Source organism: Acanthisitta chloris, unplaced genomic scaffold (assembly GCF_000695815.1).
Source record: "Acanthisitta chloris isolate BGI_N310 unplaced genomic scaffold, ASM69581v1 scaffold24472, whole genome shotgun sequence".
Lineage (NCBI taxonomy): Eukaryota > Metazoa > Chordata > Aves > Passeriformes > Acanthisittidae > Acanthisitta > Acanthisitta chloris.
Window position 1 is genome coordinate 43,650 of NW_008662511.1, and position 20,694 is coordinate 64,343.

General features: G+C 47.0%; 1 protein-coding gene across 1 annotated transcript in view; it reads left to right on the forward strand.

The window, feature by feature from the left end:
* NRP2 (neuropilin 2) overlaps window positions 1–20,694 on the forward strand; it is a gene marked incomplete at both ends in the record, with an annotated part of 73,638 nt that overhangs the window by 32,855 nt on the left and 20,089 nt on the right. The window contains 6 exons of the mRNA XM_009070633.1: window positions 1,211–1,355; window positions 1,638–1,987; window positions 3,085–3,229; window positions 6,945–7,061; window positions 9,591–9,743; window positions 19,399–19,661. Of these exons, the coding sequence (XP_009068881.1) occupies window positions 1,211–1,355; window positions 1,638–1,987; window positions 3,085–3,229; window positions 6,945–7,061; window positions 9,591–9,743; window positions 19,399–19,661 (1,173 nt within the window). The remainder of the gene's footprint in view (window positions 1–1,210; window positions 1,356–1,637; window positions 1,988–3,084; window positions 3,230–6,944; window positions 7,062–9,590; window positions 9,744–19,398; window positions 19,662–20,694) is intronic.

Genomic DNA, 20,694 nt, shown 5'->3' on the forward strand with positions numbered 1-20,694 from the left:
GAACAGCCCCTGTCCCTCCCTGTAAACATCCTCTGCACACCCTGGCACGCTGGATCCTGGGAGAAGAGCAATAACATGTGCCATCTGCAAGAGTAGAGACATGGGAGAATTATAAAATGCTTCTTAACTGCTATTCAAGGCAAGGGGCCAAGATATTGCCTCACCCCTTTTTCTGTCCTGGATAACAGGGATCTGCAGCTGAACTGTTTGACTCTTGCCTCCAACGGGAGATTGGTGCCAGAGATTACACTCTCCTGCTTTGGTCTGAGATAAACTTAGTGGGAGCTCCTGTGCTTGGCACTCATATGCAGGGTAGGAGCCTGCAGAAGAACCCAGTCAGTATCTCAGTGTGGATGCAGCTCCTGACTGAGATCGGAGGATGCTCTAGCCCTGTCCTGAAGAGCAGCCTTGATCTGTGAGCTTTAGTGCTTTATGCTGGGGCAGAGAAAGGGTTGAAAATTACCCTCAGGTTGGATATTTTCTTTCCCTCCTTTTTCTTTCCTGCTATGGCTTTGCAGCCTGAAACAGAAAAGCTATCCAGTCCTTGTCCAGCCTATTAAAAAAATGGGCAGAAGGGGTGGATCTAACATCCATCTGGTAGTTATTGATTATGGCCATCTGGTAAGACAGCAGCCTTTTCATACCACGTTGGATCATAAACTCTCTCTCGAAGCTGTCTGTGTGGCAGGCTGTCTCCATGTGGCAGGTCGCTTGGGCGCAGGAGAGGCAGAGGCAAAGGGCTGGCTTGTAACCTCAGGCAGAGGTGACATCCTCCCTGCTCACGCCACTGCTTGTACGTGATGTTTCCTGGTGGAGTTCAGTGCAAGGATGTGTCAGAATGTCAGTCTGTTTACCCATGGAGAGGAGGTTAGATCTCATGCAGTGTTTGAGGACATCTGGTTGTTTGCGTTGGAGTGGCTGTAGGCTTGGGGGCAAGGTTGGAGCAACTATGGTGTGATAGTCTGAGGTACCTCAGAGTGCTGTGAGAGGCAGTGGGGCAGCAAACTTCTGAGTCTCCTGCCTGATAGGTGAGTCCATTCACCATGCTGTCCTGCCAGCAGCTCAGATCCCCGTGCCTGCCCCTAGGTGCTTGCCCTGGCTGGAGGCTGGCCCTAACCAGAGAGCCTTTCCTTGGTTTTCCTTGCTGAGATTATTTTGACTGCTGATCTAGTGAGGATGTATCCACATTTGTGTCTTCTCTCCCTTACAGACATTTCAGGCCAATGAGGATGCCACGGAGGTGGTTCTCAACAAGATCCACAGCCCAGTGCTCACGCGCTTTGTGCGTATCCGTCCCCAGACCTGGCACAATGGCATTGCCCTGAGGCTGGAGCTGTATGGCTGCCGCATCACTGGTGAGGGTCCCCTCCTCCCCTTGGCCTCAGCCCTCCTCTCTGTCCGTCCAACAGCCTGTCCTGGCATGCTGTTCCGTTCTGCTGTCGTGGCTGCTTGGGGTGGGAACAGTGATGCTATGAGTAGCATGGAGGCACCCAGGTCCCAGAGGCAAGGGGGAAATGCCCAGTGCTGGTGTTGCTTCAGTGTCCAGAGCTTAAAGCTGTGGGGAGAACTGCAAGTGCTTCCCTTCAACTACCCGGTTCACGCTCCTTTGACGGTTCATGCCCTTTCCTTCCCTGCAGATTCACCCTGCTCCAGCTTGCTGGGAATGCTTTCTGGCCTCATTCCTGACTCACAGATCTCAGCCTCTTCCATCAGAGGCTATGACTGGTCTCCCAGCATGGCCCGCCTGGTGAGCAGCCGCTCAGGATGGTTTCCTCGTGTGCCCCAAGCCCAGCCTGGGGAGGAATGGCTGCAGGTGGACCTTGGTGTCCCAAAGAATATCAAAGGCGTCATTATCCAGGGGGCTCGTGGAGGGGACAGTGTGATCACCACCGAGTCCCGCTCCTTTGTGAAGAAATTTAAGGTGGCCTACAGCATGAATGGAAAGGACTGGGACTTCATCCAGGACCCCAAAACAATGCAAGCCAAGGTAGGCACATCCTGGAGCAGCTGCAAAACAAGATACATTTCTGGCTAGCTTCAGTCTGCCTGATGGGGTCTTAAGAAATTGGCTGTCTTCTCCCCACGGAGATCTTGGGAGTTTGGGTCGTCACCATGAAATCCCAGGTTGTGTCCCCTGCTACTGCTCCTAATCTGTACTAGAGGCTGTAGGTTCCACCTTGCCTTGGTAGTGGCAATTTCATTTCCTACTGTGGACCAGGCCTGGTGATGTGGGCATCACCTTCTGGTTCTCCCAGCTCCTGCAGGTCAGAGCTTACAAGATGGTGTGTTCAATTATATTTGACACATGCTAATTATGTATTTCAAAGGAAAAGGAGTGGCTGTCATGGTGTGCACCTCTGGAAGAGGAAGATGAATCACAACTTCTCCTTGGGAGATTTGCTATATTTGAAGTCCCTTTGCCACACTGGTGTGACCCTGAAGTTCCTCATATTTTTCCCATATTGTTGAAGTTTCCCATAATTTTTCTGATTAGTACTATGGGAGTGGCAGGGGACTTGAGGAATAAATGAATTCTCTGCTACTGCCTGTTCTTTTTTTATGCAAACTTCTCTCATTAAAATTTGGGTAAGTTTTAATTTTTCCTGATCCTACAAATGAGGGCTGATGCTATCTATCGCCCTCCATTTATTCTCCACAGGCTAGTTTGTACATGTAAACTGAAAAGCAGAAGTACTTAGATTGTGAGGAAAACTGAGCATTTACACTATCCTAGAACATGCAGTAGCTTCTTTATTTACCAAAGGACAAATCTGATCTCATTTATATGTGAAGTTAGTGGATATTCCCCAAACTTCCCCTGCATGGCTTGGATCAGAATCTGGATATAAGCAGAGGCCAGGAGAGATTGTGCAAGTTTCTTAGAAATAGTCTGTCTGGTCCTCTTGAAACTGAGGAAGAAGAGGCCAATTTCTGCTCAACTGGGCTTGATGACTTGGAGTTGGATACCTAAACTGTTTCAAACTGTGACTAAGTTCCTGCCAGACCCAAAATATCAAGTCCGCTAGAGAGCATGCAAGATGCACATATCTCTTGCCTTTTCTCTCTCTGTCTTTCTCTCTGTAGCTTTTTGAAGGCAACATCCACTACGATATCCCTGAAATCCGGAGGTTTGATCCTGTTCCTGCCCAGTACATCCGAGTGCACCCAGAGAGGTGGTCCCCAGCGGGAATAGGAATGCGTCTGGAGGTTCTGGGCTGTGACTGGACAGGTAGGAACCCCTACACCTCTGCCCACTGGCTGCTTTTGGGCCACAGAAGGCACTAAACCAGCAAGGTGCAAACTTAAGGTTATTTCTCCTTCTGCTGTCCTACCTTGGGGCCAGACCATGGCAGGGAGACTGCAGCCATGAAGGCAGGGCCAGCAGGGTGGCTTGGCTCCATCTTTTTATTTCCACTATAAAAAGAGTTGGCCTTGATGCAGGATGCAGCCATGTTTGGACTCCAAGGTTTCACACAGTCCCCAACTCCCTTCACATTCCTTTCAGATCTTTCATCTGGATGTTGTGTAGGCTTTCCCAGTATCCATGGTAGATAATATTTGGGCTTTTTAGGCCAAATAAATAAGACAAAAAGTAGCAAGAGAAGCAGAGGTGTGGAAGGGGGGTGCAGTGACCAGTACAGGTATCTTGAGTTACCACAACAAGGCTTTGCTGTAAAAACAACCATCCCTCTCTCACTGAACTCCATGTGGAAATCCTTTCATAGACAAGGTGGGCAATCTCTATGTCAATGCTGTGACATCTCTACAGCATTCCTAAGACCGGGGAAGTTTGCTCACTTTTTTCCACCTGTTTTTCACAAGTGGTTTGCCTTGCAGCCACCATTGTTTTTAAAACAGAGAAGAAAACTGTCTAATACACTCACTAGGATCAGTAGAGGTTGTGCTTCTGACCCTCTGAGGCTCAGTGGTGATTGATTGCTCCATAGTTTCATCCCCAAAGCAAAAAATGCACCCAACAGGTCATTGGGTCTGATGCTAACTTTTCAGTGCCAGGGGCTAGTTGTCCCCCTTTTTAACCTATTTTAGTTTTTAATAATCTGCTTAAATCTGAATCTGGTGTCCAGATGTTGGTGATAAAGAGGTATGATTTCCATTTTATAAACACATCTGTAGAAGGCATTTTCTTCCATGAATTCCAATTCTAGAAATCTTTAAAGTAACAGAGCTTTTTTTTTACCCTCTTGTGGAGTCTTTGCTACTATTTCCTCCTGTGATGTGCTGTGAGATGCAATACAAACACTTAACACTAAATCACACAATACACATACACACCATTAATAATGATAATTTGTTACTTTTGAATTCAACGGTAAATATCTCCCTGGACTGGGAATCCATTGTAAATTATCTAAACTGTAAATCAAGATTAAATCTTAATTTAAATCTGACAACATGCTAGGACAAACAGGGGCCATGGCTTTTATGCAAGTAGCAGGAGCTGAGGCTCTGTGCAGAAGTGGTCACGCAGCTCCCACATTGCTGCTTGCTGCAGCTCCCAGGAGTTTCCAGCTGCCAGATCTCTGCAGGCCATTGCTGACTGGTGCAGCACTGCCACAAAGGGAAGCAGTCACACAAGACCTCCATGTGTATGTCAGCGCCTCCATTCTGCTCCTCCAAATTAGAGAGTAAAAGGGGTCTGTCATCCTCAATTTCTTGTGCTATTTTTGGTCCAAATTTTCTTTTACAGCTATGTCCCTGCTCACTTTCAATATTAGCAGCAACAGCCCATGTTTTTTCCAGACAGGGTGCTTTATGGTCATTTCCCAGTCTGGCTAATAATTTGCACATTGTAATGTTTAAACCTCAACTGCCAAGTCATAAATATCTGTAGCTTTATTAATCTGCAGTCATTCAGCTTTGTAATGAGAGCAGGGCTTGTAATCTTGTGGATTCACCATGTTATAAAAAACATTTATATCCTTGATGCAACCTGGGGAGCAGAGATAGCCCATGGCATTATCTGCATGCTTAATCCAGGCTGGCTACACGTAGCAGTCCTTGACAATGCCAAGATACGGCTCTCCTTTGCTGGGAGGACCCAGGCATGTTACAGAACTGGCTGTGAAAACCCAGGCAATTGCACTTGCTTTAGAAAAAGATTAAGAAGTGGATTAGAACAAGCTGATTGAAAATACTTTCAAATGAGGGTCTAAGCCCATGTGCACCCTGCCCAGATGTTTCTATTTCTTACCAGCAACAAGCATCGCAATAACTGCGTCAAACAGGTAACAGCCACAACTGGGCTCACAAACTACTTGGCTAGTAACTCAAAAACTGGGAAGCAGGCAGTCAGCAATTGGCTTCTTTCAAAGACCTGCCAAATTTTTTCCTCTGAAGAGTGGAGAATGATGAATGCTCACTTGCAGCTGGGTTTCTCTCCTTTGAAGTTCCAAACATCTGGTTTCAATTGCTCAGTGACTTTGCATTTTGATTAGCAGTTACCACCAGTCACACAGACACTTGCAGGGCCAGGGAGGAAGAGAGAAAGCGAGCAAGCAAGACCTCTCTTTTTCACTTTCCATTTCACACATGACTCTGTCCTGCCTGCTATTTTCATTATCTCTTGTAACCATCGTGTTGCGGCTCTGCCATGGTAACTGATTTTTCAAGATGTATTTCTGTGGCTTGTCCAGGGCAATGCAACACTGTTGATTTACATCCGCTCAGCATCTGTGTCCTATATGGGACTTGGCTTTCAAGGTCCTTCCACATTGTCACTTTTCAGCTATAAATCTCGAAATACAGGGACAACAACCTAAAAAAATGTACCAGCTCTACATAACTTGCAGCTTTTGATATGTTGCCTTCACCTGCTGCTTTTTTTCTTCCTTTCTTTTTTATGGCATTTTTCTGTGCCTGGCTGCTTGCAATTTGCTTCTTGGTTGTGTTTGGAGTTTTATGGGGTTGTAACAAGTTTGAACTTACAAATTAAAAGTCTTTGAGGTTATTTGGTACTTTATCCTGAACAAAAGAGCCACTGGAAAAAAAGTACAAAACCCCCAAGAGTTTATGTGCAACATGTTTAATAACAGGAAAATAAAAGGGCATAAAGAAGCCTATGGAAAATATTCAATGTATTTAGCCATTTCCTCCTGCTTCTGGCTTTATTAAATGATATCCTGAAGGGTGCTGACAAAGAAATGCAATCACACATAACTGAGCAAAGCTGCCTCCTTTTAAAAGTGGAAAGAATCAAGCCTGCTGTACTCCAGTTAATGCACCCTTAAAAGGAGAGTTTGCTGGAGCCTAATGTCTTTTACTGTTGATCTTAATATTCTTCTCTTTCTTGCCTGAGTTTCCCCTGACACCTGCTTGGAGGTTGTTTCACACAGGCCACACTGGAGAAAGGGAAATTGGAAAGAGACCCTTTGAAAGCATAGTCAGGAGCAGTCAGGAGCCTGAAGTGTGAAACCAGATGCTTTCTGCAGTGAGCCACAGCACACTAGGGGATCCTCTGGGTCCGTTTGCAGTTACATCATTTGTGGGTTTGAGTGACTTGTTTTAAAAATTGGCACAATTGGTGGGAATGTTGTGTGTGTTTTTTAATGTGTCATATGCCTTTATGAATGAAAAAGATGTTGTGCTTGTGATCTCACTTATCCAGTAATGACAGCTAAGTGGATTGCCAACACCAGTGTAGATTGTAGATTAAAAAATTAAAACAAAAAGTAGCATGTATGTTTAGAGGAGAGCCTTGTCCAATGGGAACTCCAAATTCATAGAACTCCCATATGGAAACAGACAGTTCACTTGAAGTTCAAATCATGCTGACATTTGTAGCATGTGGAAATTTCATAGCATTCTTTTTCAGTCTCTTCCTGCCATTATAAGAATGTGATAAAAAGATATTCTGTCTTGTTTTCTACTACCTGGGCTTCTTGTACTGCTTGTTGCAAACAGCATCCCTACTCCATTTTTTTCAGATGTAAAGCCCACTGCAGAGACACTGGTGCCCACTTTGAAGAGCGAAGAGACCACCACCCCATACCCAACTGATGAAGAAGCAACTGAGTGTGGTGACAGCTGTGGAGAAGAGGAGGGTATGTATCAGAGCAGCACATCTTTATCTCAATAAGTGATGGGTTAAGAGCTAAGCAAATACTCTTATCTTCCCATTAGCTCCTATACATGGAGCTGATTCCTGGAAAGCTTTGAGCAATATTATTAGTGATAGGCCAGGATGAAAAAACACAAACCAACCCATAAACAAACCTGACAAAATCTGATAAGTTATATCAAGGAAGGATGGAAGAGCAAGAGATAGCAGTTAATTTGGTCCCTAGGGTACAAGACATGAAAAGCTGCGCTCCCAGCTTCCTTATATGAACTGAAGAAACTCACTTAGTGCCCTGTTTAGAGCCACCTCTGTTCCAGATCCTTCTGACTGGATGTCATAAATTCAGAGGAGAGACTACCTTGTATGCAGGGCTCCTTTTGCAGAAGTCACAACTCTGGGAGTAAATCAAGACTTGTAGCAAAGGCTGATGTCCTGAACACTTACCTCATTAAGGATCATCTTCCCTAATATCAGTGGCTTAAAATTTAGGAGGACAGTCTGGGCTCCCTGTGCAGGCAGCAGAGAGAGGGGAACATTAACTCCAGGCAGGATTTCATCCTCCCAGTCTTAGATGGCTGTCAGATGCACAGGAAATGGTTTGGTATCTGTGGCACTTGCCTGCCTCTTCTGACTATAGTAGACGCCGAATGTCAGTTTAGACTACATGCTGTGCTTGTTAAGAGCCAGTGCTGGGGGAGGCTTATCTCTGCCTCAGATGCCTACCTGTAAAAGTAGACATCATATTCTTCTGCCCCTTGCAAGGGGGATGAGAGCATCTAAAGCTTGTGAAATATCCAGATGAAGAGGCGAGGCCTTGGCAGAGCTGTGCAAGGTTAGTTGTACAACGCAGTGTGCAGGACGTGCATGCCTCTGGGCACAACAGCAGAGCCTGGGCTTCAGCACTGGAGCATTTACACAAGGACTTCAACAAGAATCTCATGAGGAAAAGCCATCATTTGAGATGCTCCTAGGACTTCTTACACTTCAGCTTTCAGTCCCAGTGAAAAAAAACTAATGGATTTTTAAATAAATAAATTTTTTAAAAGAACATTAATTGGTTTTTTCACACCTCCCATTGGGATTCTGCTGTAGTTTAGTTCTGGAAATGCAAGTTGCAGACGTAGCTCAAAGGGCCTGATTGTCGTTGCTTTGCCTCAGTCATAAGCCTATGCAACCACTGAGGCACTTGGGAAACTGCTGAGAGGAAATTTAGGCCAATAATAGTCTCTGCAACACCACGATTCCTGGGTGCGGTCCAGGGCAAGAGAGCAAGCGGAGTATGCTGTGGAGCGTGGAAGCAGCCTCGCTGTCAGCTTCCCTCAGATTTAGCAATAATTTTCATTCTTATACTCCATAAACAATGACTGTGTTTCTCTGGACAATCAGATTTATGACAGCCTAACAGAAACAATGCTGCTCTCCAGGGTATGAGATTAAATTGGAATAAAAGGATCCGTGATCTGCATTGTTTTATTTTGGAGTGGGAGCATGTCAAAAAAAGCCCTCTGCCCCTCACAGCAAATGAGATGCCTATCTCTTGAGTCACTCACCTTCTGGCAGTTGCTCACTTTGTGGGCACTGTGATTTAAAACTTCCTCTTTGCTCAGGAAAAACCTGGCCTATAATTAGGCTCAGACGTGCATGTCCGCTGAGTGCTTGGGATGGATTCAGACAATTTCTGCAGTCTCCATGCCTTATGACTGCTTTCTTCAACTGAAGGAGCCAGCAGCTGCCTCACTGCTACATGCAGCTCCTGGCATGCGCCTGCCTGCCCACAGCCCTGTCTCTGCAGGAAAGCTCTCCAGAGCTTCCAAAGCTGTTGTCACAGGGGAATTAGCTCTGCTCCTGTTTCACAGATGAAAAGTTAAATGACTCTTCCAAAGACCATGTGGTGTGAGTCCATAGCAGAGCTAGAAATAGAGGCTGGCTCCTTTCACTCAGAATCCAAAAGCTCGAGCTCATGGTGGCCCCACGTTTTCCCTGGTAGCATTTCCATGAGAAGGTAGGACGCGGTGAGTGACAGCTCTCCACATTGACAGACAGCTCCCGTCTGGTGCAAGTGGCTAGATCTGTCACTCAGGAGCTGGGTTTCTGGAGCACTTGAGATTCTCCTTGTGGAGTCAAAGCAGGAACTGCTGCGCATGGGGCACTCAGGAAGCATTTTTCCCTGACATTTAAAAAGGCATTCAATATTGACCACTCTAGGGAATGAAGAGGAGGTGCTGATTAGAGTCTGGAAGCATTTGGTACTTGCTTTTATATTTACTTAGTTTGGTGGATTAGCCACAGGACGTGGTGTGAACATTTTGATGATGCAGAACTTAAGGCTGATCCCTGGAGCTGAAGAAATGTGAGATAGGTTAAAAGCATCAGTGTGAGTGAAATTTCATGCTTTCTTTGGTACTGATGGCTTGCCAGCTATTATAGTTTTGGGTTGTGTTTTAATAGGACCCCTTCATGGGTAGATCATTTTTTAATCCAACTTTATTTTTCTTCTATTTCTTTTTATAAGATTTCCAACTCCCTGCAAACTTCAACTGCAACTTTGATCTTCCTGAAGACCTCTGTGGTTGGTCACATGACTTGGCAACTGGTTATACATGGTCTTTTCAGCCTACAAGCACCTGGATTGGAAACTCTGAACCAAGTCCTGAGACTGTGCCTGGTAAGGTGGTTAATACCAAAGCAGGGAAGGGGGAGCTGATGGGGCTTTGTCCGTGTGAACAGTATGAATGATTGTTGCACAGCTATCATGAGCTGTGAAGACTGTGCAGAGCTGAACATTTTCTTTGATAGAAGCTTTCAGATGCTTTGCTGTATGGTTCATGACTTATTTATAGGACTATGACCACTGGCACTGAATTATACTAACTGTCCTCTTGAGATACTCTTGAAACAGAAGACACTGGGCTTTGAATCCCCTGTGACTGTGAAGGTTAGCCTGGGCTTTGTTCCACATCTTGATCCAAATGTCCTCTGTAGGATCCAATGCTTTTTCCCCAGAATGCATTTCTTCCTCCCATATGTTACTCAGATTGCCTATAGTCTTCAGCTATTCTGCACTCTGGGTTCACATAGGCTGGATTTCAGCCTTCTCCAAGTGAAAGATGAGCTAAGCCCTAAGAATGCTGAAAATGCTAGCTTCTTGCTGTTTGACTTTTGGTCTTTTTTTCTTCCATGCTTTGGAAGCAGAAGATTTGCATGAGTGTTGCGTAATTTGTGGAGGACCTCACTGAGATGTGCTGGCATGGGTTGCAAGGGAGCCTGCCTCTGGCAATGTGGTTGATAGATCAAGTTCTTCAGATTCACAGCTTGGAACTTGCCCCAGGCCTAGTGTGCTTTCCTTACCCCTCATTGACTTTGTGGCACGGTTGGCAAGAAGAACATTTGCCAGTGTCCTTATAATAGTAGACTGTGTCACCATTGTGTCACTTCACTATCAGTCATTGCTTGTGAAACTCAAGATTCCCCCAGGGAAAGCTGGCTGATCTTAGTGTCTTTGGCTCTGCCCTGATGGCTGGTGATTCCAGTGTCTGCATGTCATGCACCCAGGGAGCCATGCATGCTATGGGCTCCTCCTCGCCCTCTCCTTGGTAAGGTTGAGTCTCAAGATGCAAACATTCAGGCAAACCTGTTAGCCACCTGGCAGAGTTGCTGGCCAGATTGGCAGTGCTGCCAGCCAGTTGGAAAGCCATGCAGCCAACACCTGGTAGGCAGTGCTAAAGAGGAAAATATGTATTCCAGAAACATATGGGAAGAGGAGAATCTGCTACATCTCCACACACAAATCACCCCCACACAAATGCACACATCATTTCTCTCTTCAGCTCCTGAGGTGCTCAGTTTTTTTCTAAGAGACACGGTAATGCTGTAAGTGCAGCCCATATGGACATCTGACAAATTCTTTGGCGTGACACAGGGAGACGGTGTCTGCTATGGAGAAAAATATTTTCATATTTCAAGTGTTTATCTCTTCAGCATTTGAGTGCTTTAGAAGATTAATATCTGGAGCTCAGTGGAGCCTCAGGCAACAGGAGAGAACACTTACAGCCAGCCCCAGACTTAATAACCCTCCCCATCTCATTCTCTGTAATAATGTTTAATTAATATAAGTCTCCTGCAAGTAGGATAAAAATTACTTATTTTTATAACTCAGACTCAATTTTTCATTTCATTTCCTCTCCCCTGAGTCACCCTACAATTAGTTGGCCATAGTTTCTTAGAAGAGTCTGTTGTGGCCCAGGAGAGGCTGGTGCTGCCTCATACAGCTCAGCATGCAGTTCTGGTTTTTACCCTTCTACTCTTCTCCTTTTTCTCAGTTATGAATTTCAAAGTCTCATCACTGCAGCTGAGGAGCATTGTCCTGCTGAGTTCAGTGATCTGGTTTTGTGCCAATGTGGAGAGCTCTCCCTTAAGGTGCTGTGCTGACTCAGATACTGAAGCACCTGACAAGGGTCGTGGGCTGTACGAGCAGAGGAAGAGGAGGAGGTGGCAGCTCCAGGGGGCTGAAGCGACTTGCCCAAAGCAGTGGAGGAAGTCAGTAGCAGACACAGGCATAGGCTGAGGGATTGTTAGCACTGCAATGGGATGTGCCTCCCAGCTGGGTCGAGCAAGGATGTGCCCTCCTGGCATCTGTGCTGCTGCCTTGCCCACACAGCACAGGGCTGCAGAGGGGCCAAAATACAGAGACATCACTGCTGTGCCTCACTTTGGTCCTGCTCTTAGAAATTAAGAAGACATGACACAAAAGGAAGCAACTATTTGCTTTTTTCTTGCCCACACAGCTTTTAAAACCAATTCAAGAAACATGAAAAAGAGGCAATGCCAGCCCTCAGTGGGGACAGAATTGAAGCATTGTTTGGTTCACACTCCGCCATTCTTCCCCTGCCTTTCCCTCGTGCTCCCTCCAGCACTTTGTTTCTACTTAGAAGGTTCATACTTAGACTCCAGGGAGCAAGGAATGAAAAGCCATTGTTCGGGGTGGTCTTTGCTTCTGAATTCCCCACCCTGGGGTGAGCAGTTGGGTGAAGGAGAGCAGCTGTGCTTGGTTAGAGGCAGGGCAAAAGCTAACGGGAACTCAGAGCTGCTGGAACCTGATTTACCCTGATTTAAAGGTGCTGGCCCAGGCTGTGGCTGCTCCGCAGTAGCAAGGAAGTGTGCTGTGCCTTTAAGAGTGATGTGGGTTGTGTTTCTACTTCTTTTGAAAATGGCAAAACAAAAATTAAAATTAAAATACAAAATAATAATAATGAAAGGAGGAGCCCTGGCTCAGTCTGCATAAGCAAGAGGGGGAAGGAGATGACCATAGTGAAGCATTCTCTGTGAGGCACTTGATTAGAAAAGTCTGCTGAGGGACAGGCCTGAATTCCTCAGATATTTCCCAGTTTCATTTTATGCACTGCATGCAATTCCTCCCTGTCTTTTGCACAGAGAACTTCTCAAGACTGACAAGACACCCACTGCTCTCATTCCACTATTTTTATTTCCAAGATACTCTTTCAGGCAGCTCTGCATTTCTTTTTTTAGCCCTGTGTTCCTTGGGCTCTTCACACCATGGATTAACTCCACGTCCTCTCCTGCAGGCTCCCATTACATGTCTGGGAACCTCGTTGGTAAAAGTGGACCCAAAGTGCCCAGCTCAGCAGAAGCCCAGCATGGTTCCAACTGCTACCTGCCCTTGGCAAGCCTGGAAAATACCACTGCTCCCTTTTCCATGGCCCCACAAGAGATTGCCAGGATTTTTGCCAGGATTTTTCCCTCTACGGACTTTCAGATGCTTCCTATCTGCAGAAAGATTCCCCTTAGCTGCACCTAGCAATCTTCATGGAGCAACAAGTTCAGGTTTCAATGAAATTTCATTCCCCCTCCTGCTGCACGCAGTGGCAGCATGCCATTGGTGTCAAGATAAAGGTCTTAAGACCTGAAAATAAATCTGGGTTGATAACTTGGGCACCTCAGCTCTTCACCATCTTTGAATTTCACTGGGGTCTTGATCCTGAAGAGTGTAGAGATCCTGTGTCGTATCCTTAGCTGGCAGGTGTGTGATTGCATTGCTCTCAGTGATGCTACACTAAGAAGCCAGCACTGAAAAGCTGGAATCCGTGTGCTTTGCCCATTTTTTTCCTTTCCATTTTCTTGCAGTGCTTAAGTAAATACCATGTGGTCCTAGAAGAGCACTGTGGGGTCTGTAGCTTTACCACATACTGCTTCTCATTCGGGTGAGCACGGCATCAGGGTCAGAGCCCTGTGAACGCCGTGTTGTTTGGATGTTGGCAGCTGTACGTGCACACAGAAAAGGAAGCACTTTTAACCTTGCAGCTCTCCTGACCACACAGCTCTTGGGCTGGGCTGCAAAAACCCACTGAGAGCTTCTCTTGTGGGCCACGGCCTTGGTGGCTTTGAGGGTCAGGAATGCTGCTCATTTGGCTTGCAGGCACTGCAGGGAAAGGTTTATTTGTTTCAAAGCGTTTTCAGCAGAGGAGTGTTTGTAGTGCTCTGAAGTTTCGTAAGAGCTTATTTTTTAAGAGAAACAAATGCTGAGCTGTTTTTAAGCTGATGGTGACCCTTTACCATTCCTGTGTTTTTCCCATGGGGTCTTTAAAAGGGAAAGTTTCATATTTTTCCTGCATGAGAACTGCTGCCTGAAGGCCTTGATTCTACTGTGTCCAAACCAGCAGAAAGGTTTTTATGGTGTTAACAGAGCAGGGCTGGACTGAACTGGATCTGCACTTACTCTCTTGAGAGTCTCAGGGCTTGTGCCTTGGGGCCACATTTTGACCTCATGGGTCAATCCTGTCTCCTTTGAAGTAGGAGGGAGTTTTACATGTGGGGTGTGTGAAAGTCAAGCACTTCTGTGCAATGAGTGAGCAGCTGCACACTGTGGGTAGGAGACCACATATCCAGCTCTGTCTCTCCCAGCTCCCCTCATGTGTAGTACAGATTGCCTCTTAGCAAAGCTGTGCATTTCTCTCCTGTCTCATGTTTGCACAGTGAGGACAACAAATGCTAAAAAGTCCTTTGTGCCCTGGCCACCCACAGCATGGTGGAGCTGGAACACTCCAGCACCCGGGTTTGCTGAGTGTCAGCTGGGCTGTGTGAGTTCCCTGGCTGTGGGCTAGGGCCAGGCTGTGACTGTCCTTCTGGCCATACTGCCTTTCATGAGGAAAAGGGCATGGCAATGATCTGTTCCTCATTTCCAGCAAAGCTCCCACTCACTGGAGCTGGGCTGGAGACAAAGGGAAAGAAACTGTTCCACCGGGGTCGGGGTTCACCCATTTCTTCACTGCATGCCTGTCAGAGTCCTTAGTCACTTTTTGGACCCAAACACCAGTAACACACACTGCCTAAAAAACCAGGCTGGAATGCTCTCTGGAAAGCAAGACACTATCTCTCAAACCTTAGTGTGTGCACCACTCTATTGCTTCGCAGCAGTGACTTAGCAGCCTGTGAGTCACAGAGCCTGATTCGGGAAAGCATGTGCTTGCACCAGCAAGCAGCAATGTGCAGCCTGTGCAGTGGAAGTGCTAGCTTGGTTAATGCCTTCAGTTGTGCATGCAAATGCTGAGCACAGGTGTGTCTGCACAGACCCTTTCATGTAAGGGCATGCAGGGTGCCATGCCAGGCTCCTGCAGGACGCGGTTTGGTGGCATGCAGCTCACTTAGCATAAATGTCAGGCTCTAATTGGCATTTGATTTGTCAGGGACACTGTGCCCTCCCTGCACACCTGAGGGGAAGTGATAGGACTCACAGTTGCACGGTGCTGTTGAGGACGTGAGGCTTAATTGAGAAGATGTAATGGCTCATCCATTAGAAAGGCTCCAGAGAGCAGGCAGAGAGCTTGGTTCTGGGCAATTGTGGGGTTTTATGCCTTTTGACAGACTGATTTAGAGACTGAAATGGCAAGGACTTGGCAGACTAATTAACACATAATCAAAATTGAGGGGATTTTCCAGCAGACGCAGTGATCGAGTTAATATAAATATTAGTTTTATGGAGGATTGATTTTCCTTCGTAAATGAAAGTCTGTCATTGAGGAGAGACCTGTCACTGAAATGACAGCAGCAGCCTTTTGAGGTGAATTTGTGTGATTTGCAAAAAAAAATTTTAAATCTAATAACTATCCAATTTCAATCTGCATATTCATGCAGCTGCCATTCCCCTGCTACCAGACCACCCTGCAGTCATGAGGACATCTGAGCTGATCTGCTCTCTGGGAAAGGCAAGAGCTGATGCAGCCTCCAACTCACATGCTCCAGAAGAACACCAGGATGAGGCCCCACTGGGATGTCCCCTTGGCCATGACACAGCATGGTCGGGGTGGCATTTGGGGCTGTGCAGGCAGCAGACAGGGCCCAGAGCAGTGTTGACAGATCAGAGGTGGCTGTCACTGGGCTGTGGTGCTGCTATGAAAGCACAGTGTGAAACAAGCTCTGCAATGAAGAAGAGTGCAGTGACCTTTGGAGGGATGTAAGTGAAGGCAATTCACCGTGGTTCCTCTGTAGGAGCAGCAGCTGTAACTCAACAATATCCAGTGAGGGGGAAATGCAGAGGGAATCTGAAATCTCAGTAATTGCTTGTGTACATGCTGCCCAACATGTTTTGCTGGAACACCTCCAGATGTGCTGCTGAGAATGATGAGGGATGGTGCTTCTCCTGGGAGACGGGGTGAGACATGCAGGACCCAAGCACAGGCTGGCTGACCTTGCAGAGGGGTTGGCTGCCATGGTTCATGCTAGCAGCCTGACCCAAACTGTGAGGCTTCATCCCCCGCTGCCCCTAATGTCCTCTCAGATGGCTTACTAGCAGGGAGGGGACAGGTGTGCCAAGAGGAAACTGCGTTGGCCAGATGGTTGGTTTTCAGAGCCCAGTTGGTGATTATTCTGGGACTCACTGCCGTGCACGTATGAGGGGCTCTGCCTCTGTCTGGCTAGGGTGGTTACATGTTCACACTCCTGGCTCCCCTACATCCAGATGATCCCATAAATCTTCGATGAGAGTTATGCCATAGCATCAGTTGCAAAACAGCAGTAAAATGGCTGAGCAGGTTTGTCCTGCCTTTTTTGAGCTGGTGCTTTGAACTACCAGTGCCAGTTCTGTGGGGGATATAGCTGCCTTGTTAGCTGGAACAGAGGCTGCAAAGCAAAGTTCTGGGAAAGAGATTAAAATGCATTTCTGATCCTGGAAGAATTGATCAGCACATCATTGCAAAGCTCCCTTCAAGTGTTTTAACAGGGGGAAATCAGCCTTTCAGGTGCTTTCTGTGCCGAAGGCTTCCATTTACTGTATCAAACAGAGCAACTACTGGAACCACCAGGTTCCCACATGCTGTTCCAACAATTAGCTCCACAGTGTCCTTATTCAGTCAGTCTCAGCAAATTCGTGGGGCTTTTCCAAAGGTCCAGCTAGCCATTAGAGTGATCCAGCCATTTCATCTTCAAATGGCATAGAAAGTCAAGTCTACTTGCACTCAGCTTTCTGCTCCAGAAACTGGTACCAGGAGCAAGTGTGGTGCCCAAACCCACTGCTACTTGCAAGGGAGCAGCTGGATTCATGACTCAAAGACTAAGCCTCCTTGTAAGCTCCAGGGACTGCCAGTAGGTCCTGGAGAGCTCTGTGGGCCCCAGCAAGCATTGGGAAGAGGCCACAGAAGAGTTCCCAGGGCTCTGAAAGTTCCTGTGTGGCTGAGAGGAGCACCAGTTTTGGCTGCAGTTTAGGAGTTTCTTTGATTTCACAGTCTGATAGGAATAGGAACAAACAGAAGGTTGGTGTCAACTCTGATAGGACGGATGTGACTCAGGGGCACACAGGCTCTTCCTGAAGTGGCAGAGGCAGCGACACTGGGTACCACCAGCTCCCAGGGTGCAGATCATGGGAGGTGTCCAGCTACGCAAATAGCATAGTCCCTTGTAGTCAGCTGTGGGCATTGAGTGGATTCAAGGATGGCTCATATGCCTGTGCTCAATCAGGCTGCCTGGATAATGGCACCAAAGGTTGGTCCTGAACTTTGAGGATTTGGATTTGATAATTCGTGAGCATAGCTAGTGCTTTTATTAAAGATTTGCCTGTGAGACCATTTCAGCTGTGAGATAAGTGTATGACCGCAGTCTGACTTGCTCCCTTGTTTGTTGTTGATGGCTTTTTCTTGTTGTTGTTTTTTTATTTGAAGAGGCTTGTAGTGAATTACAAAAAGAGGATTTTAATTCAGGAGACCTTGATGACTTATTATGCCTTATCGCTCCTTAGGCATGGAGTACAGCTTGTTCTTTTTTTTCTTCCTCCACTTGTTTATCTCCCACATCTCCTCCTCCACTACTACCCCTCTGAGGTAAATCACAAGAACACTCCTCCATTAGAGAACGGCATGGTTCTTTTTCAAGTGATTCACTCAAGCAGGAGTGGGCAAACATACTTTCATCTTTTTTTCTGCTGCTGTTTGTTGGCATAAAGTGCCAAGTGACTTAGGTACATTTCATAGGTGCTGGAAAATATTGCTGAAAAATGTTGCTCTTTCTTTATGTGGCCAGTCAGGGACATATTTGTCCTTCATGCAGCAAAATCAGTGAAAGTGCATAGGAGCATATACACTTTTGAAATATGCTGATCATACATCCCAGGAGTAGAGTGATAGCAAATATTACTATTGTCTTTTCCTAAATTTATTTAAGAAAGCTGTGTAGATCACAGTGTTGGGTTTCAGCTCTCTGCCAGTGACAAACTCGCAGCAGGGCCAGACCCACCGATAGATCTACCTTGGGCTGAGATGTCACCTGATTGCTGAGCAGCAGTGAGGTCAACTGCTGTTTTCTGGGTGGGACCTGTCTTTGAGTACTCAGGAACTGGGTTCCAAGTTCAGGTCTCTCTAGTTTAAGTTTTGGAGGTGTTTTGAGCACACTTTGCATACATTCTGTGTACACATACTGCTCTTGCCATTGCTGTGGGCACTGAAGCTGCAGAGGGAGCAGGGCAAGCAGGAGGCAAGCTACTGTTCAGAGCTGTGCCTGTCAAGTGCAGCAGAATAAGATGTGGGGGAAGGAGACGACAGACCCTTTGGTGTGGTCCTGGGGCAGAGATAACCCTCCTGGGCTGTAGGAGGGCTGGCACGGGCTGGCATGAAGCACCAGTGGCATTAGCCTGCTGTCTAACAAGAGCAAGTGTGTGCCTCCTGTTATTGAGCGAAATGCAAAATTCAGCAATATCTGTCATTGGCCTATCTGTGTCACCTTGCACTGCAGGCAGTGCAGTTGGAGCAGCCCAAGGGACTCTGTCCTGCCACTGGTCATGATGGGGGAACAGGTAAGTATCAGTTCAGCTACACGCTTGGCTCTCAGTTGCTAAGGGACTTCAGATATCCAAGCTGCAAGTGGGAAACTCCTTGAGGAGACTTTTCATCAGAGAGGGCTGGAAACCACTGATTCCACATAAAATCAGCTGTGCCCAGGGATTTGTATTCATGGGCTTTTGCTGCTATTGGTATTCAGATCAAGTATCTCTAGTTCCAGTCTCAGACTTGAACTTCTCCTGGGATATCAAATATATCAAATCTCCTCCCTGAAGACTGACAAAAAGTGTGACACAATTTAAATATAATATTAAAGTAAGTGAATCCTCTGCTGTATGTATTTCAGCTGCCTTCAAGTTTGCAACAACTCAGTTTTCACCTATGCATGCTTCACTCACTGGGACCATGTCCTTCTTCTGTGCTGTGCTTTAGAGGTTGTTTTGCTGCATTACAGTAAAACTGAGAGCCAAGGTTTCATTTTGTTGTGCATATCCTCAAAACAAAATTGTCAGCTGGAGTATTTACCACTGGGGATGAGAAGTGGCAGGATGAACACAGCTTGAGATGCCCATCCCAAGATGAGTTTCCAGCACCAGCCTTAGAAAAACCTACCTCAGGCTTGTTCACTGAGCAAGCTCCCAGTAGCATAAATGCACATACATAAATACACATCAATAAATACAAATAAACTGCAAATAAATACACAATGCCGTTATTATGGCGTCATTTCTTCTGACAGTTAAAGACTGCTCTTTAACTTTTCCTAATTATGCTGGTCTTCATCTTAACTCTTTCTGGTTCTGCTGTTAGTCTCCTACCAGAAGGTGGTGGCTGGTGAGAGAGGCATGCTCCTTTATGCCCTGCCTGGGCTGCACAGGGCACAGCAGTGGCATGGCTGGATGAACATATAGAGGGTGCCAGTGCAAGACCCCACTGCTGCAGGTGTGGGGTCCAGCACTGCCAAAGCCACCTGGCAGGAGGTGAGACATTTGTGGCAGTGGCTACAGAAAATAATATAAAGGTGTTTTCCTCTCTGAACAGATATCAAGAATTACCTGCAGCTGCAAAGCAGCGGAAGGCGGGAAGGCCAGCGAGCTCGGCTAATCAGCCCCACCATCTATCTGCCCCAGACTGCTGTCTGCATGGTTTTCCAATACCAGGCATGGGGCAGCAATGGGGTGATGCTGCGGGTCTGGCGGGAAGCCAGCCAGGAGCACAAGGCACTATGGGTCATCATGGAGGACCAAGGGGAGGAGTGGAGGGAAGGCCGCATCATCTTGCCAAGCTACGACATGGAGTACCGGGTAAGATCCTCAGGAAGGTGTGCTGGACCAGGTAGACATCTCCAGCATCTTGATTTCAGCATTTCAGAGCCAGGGCCCATTCATCATTAGGGAATGTGGCTGTTTTCATTGTGTTTCTCAAGTTACCATAGAAACTAAACTACCCTGTTTGTTATTCCAAGAGTGCCTGTCTTCTGCACAGACTTGGGCCTTTGTTCAGCCTGTTGCCTTTTATATTCCTCAGATCTCCCACCTTGGAAATATTCTCCCTTCTTTTTTTTTTTGCAGTTTGGTTTTGTGCATTTCTCCCCCTGAACTGGAGGTCATCAGGTGGTCTGACCAGAGGCAGGCATGCAGCTCTAGGGAGCAAACCCTGCAGCCAGGAAAAGTGGGAAGCAGAGAGGGCGTACGGCCAGCTCATAAGGGCAGACAGCAAACAGCCCTTCTCCAGCCTCAGCTGAAAGTGCTGACATGGGAGAAGGAAGAGGAAATGCGGGTTTGTTTGTGAATCTGCTTCTCAGATACCATAGCCTGGCCGCAGCACTGTGGGATCAAGGCCCTGTCCCACTGTCAGAAGACCAGTGGAAGAGAAGGGATGAGCCAAGGGAGGAAGGGAGCTGTGCTGCTCACCACAGCCGCCTGAGCCCCTCTGGCACAGCTGTACCAGCACCCCATGGAGAGGAGGCTGCTTCCAGGAGTGTCTTTGGCATGGTTAGCCCTTCTGGACAGCATGCCGTTTGCCAGGGAGCCAGGGCTACTGTTGTCAGTTGTTAGTGAGCATCAGCACAGCATCCAGCACTCTTCAATGCAGAAGAAAACATGTACTTGCGGGCTTGGGGCAGCACTTTAATGACCACCTGGTGGAGAACCTTGCTCCAGCCAGTTCCCAGTCCCCACCCTGACCCAGGGAGCTGCTGCTGTCAGGCCACTGACCCCTCTAAACTGCTGCCTCCCATGCGGGTTGGTGGCCTGAGCTCAGACACTCCATCCCCTGTGCAGTCATATGCCTAGCCCTTCAGGGAGGTGTTGTTGCAGGCAGGCATGGGTCCCAGGC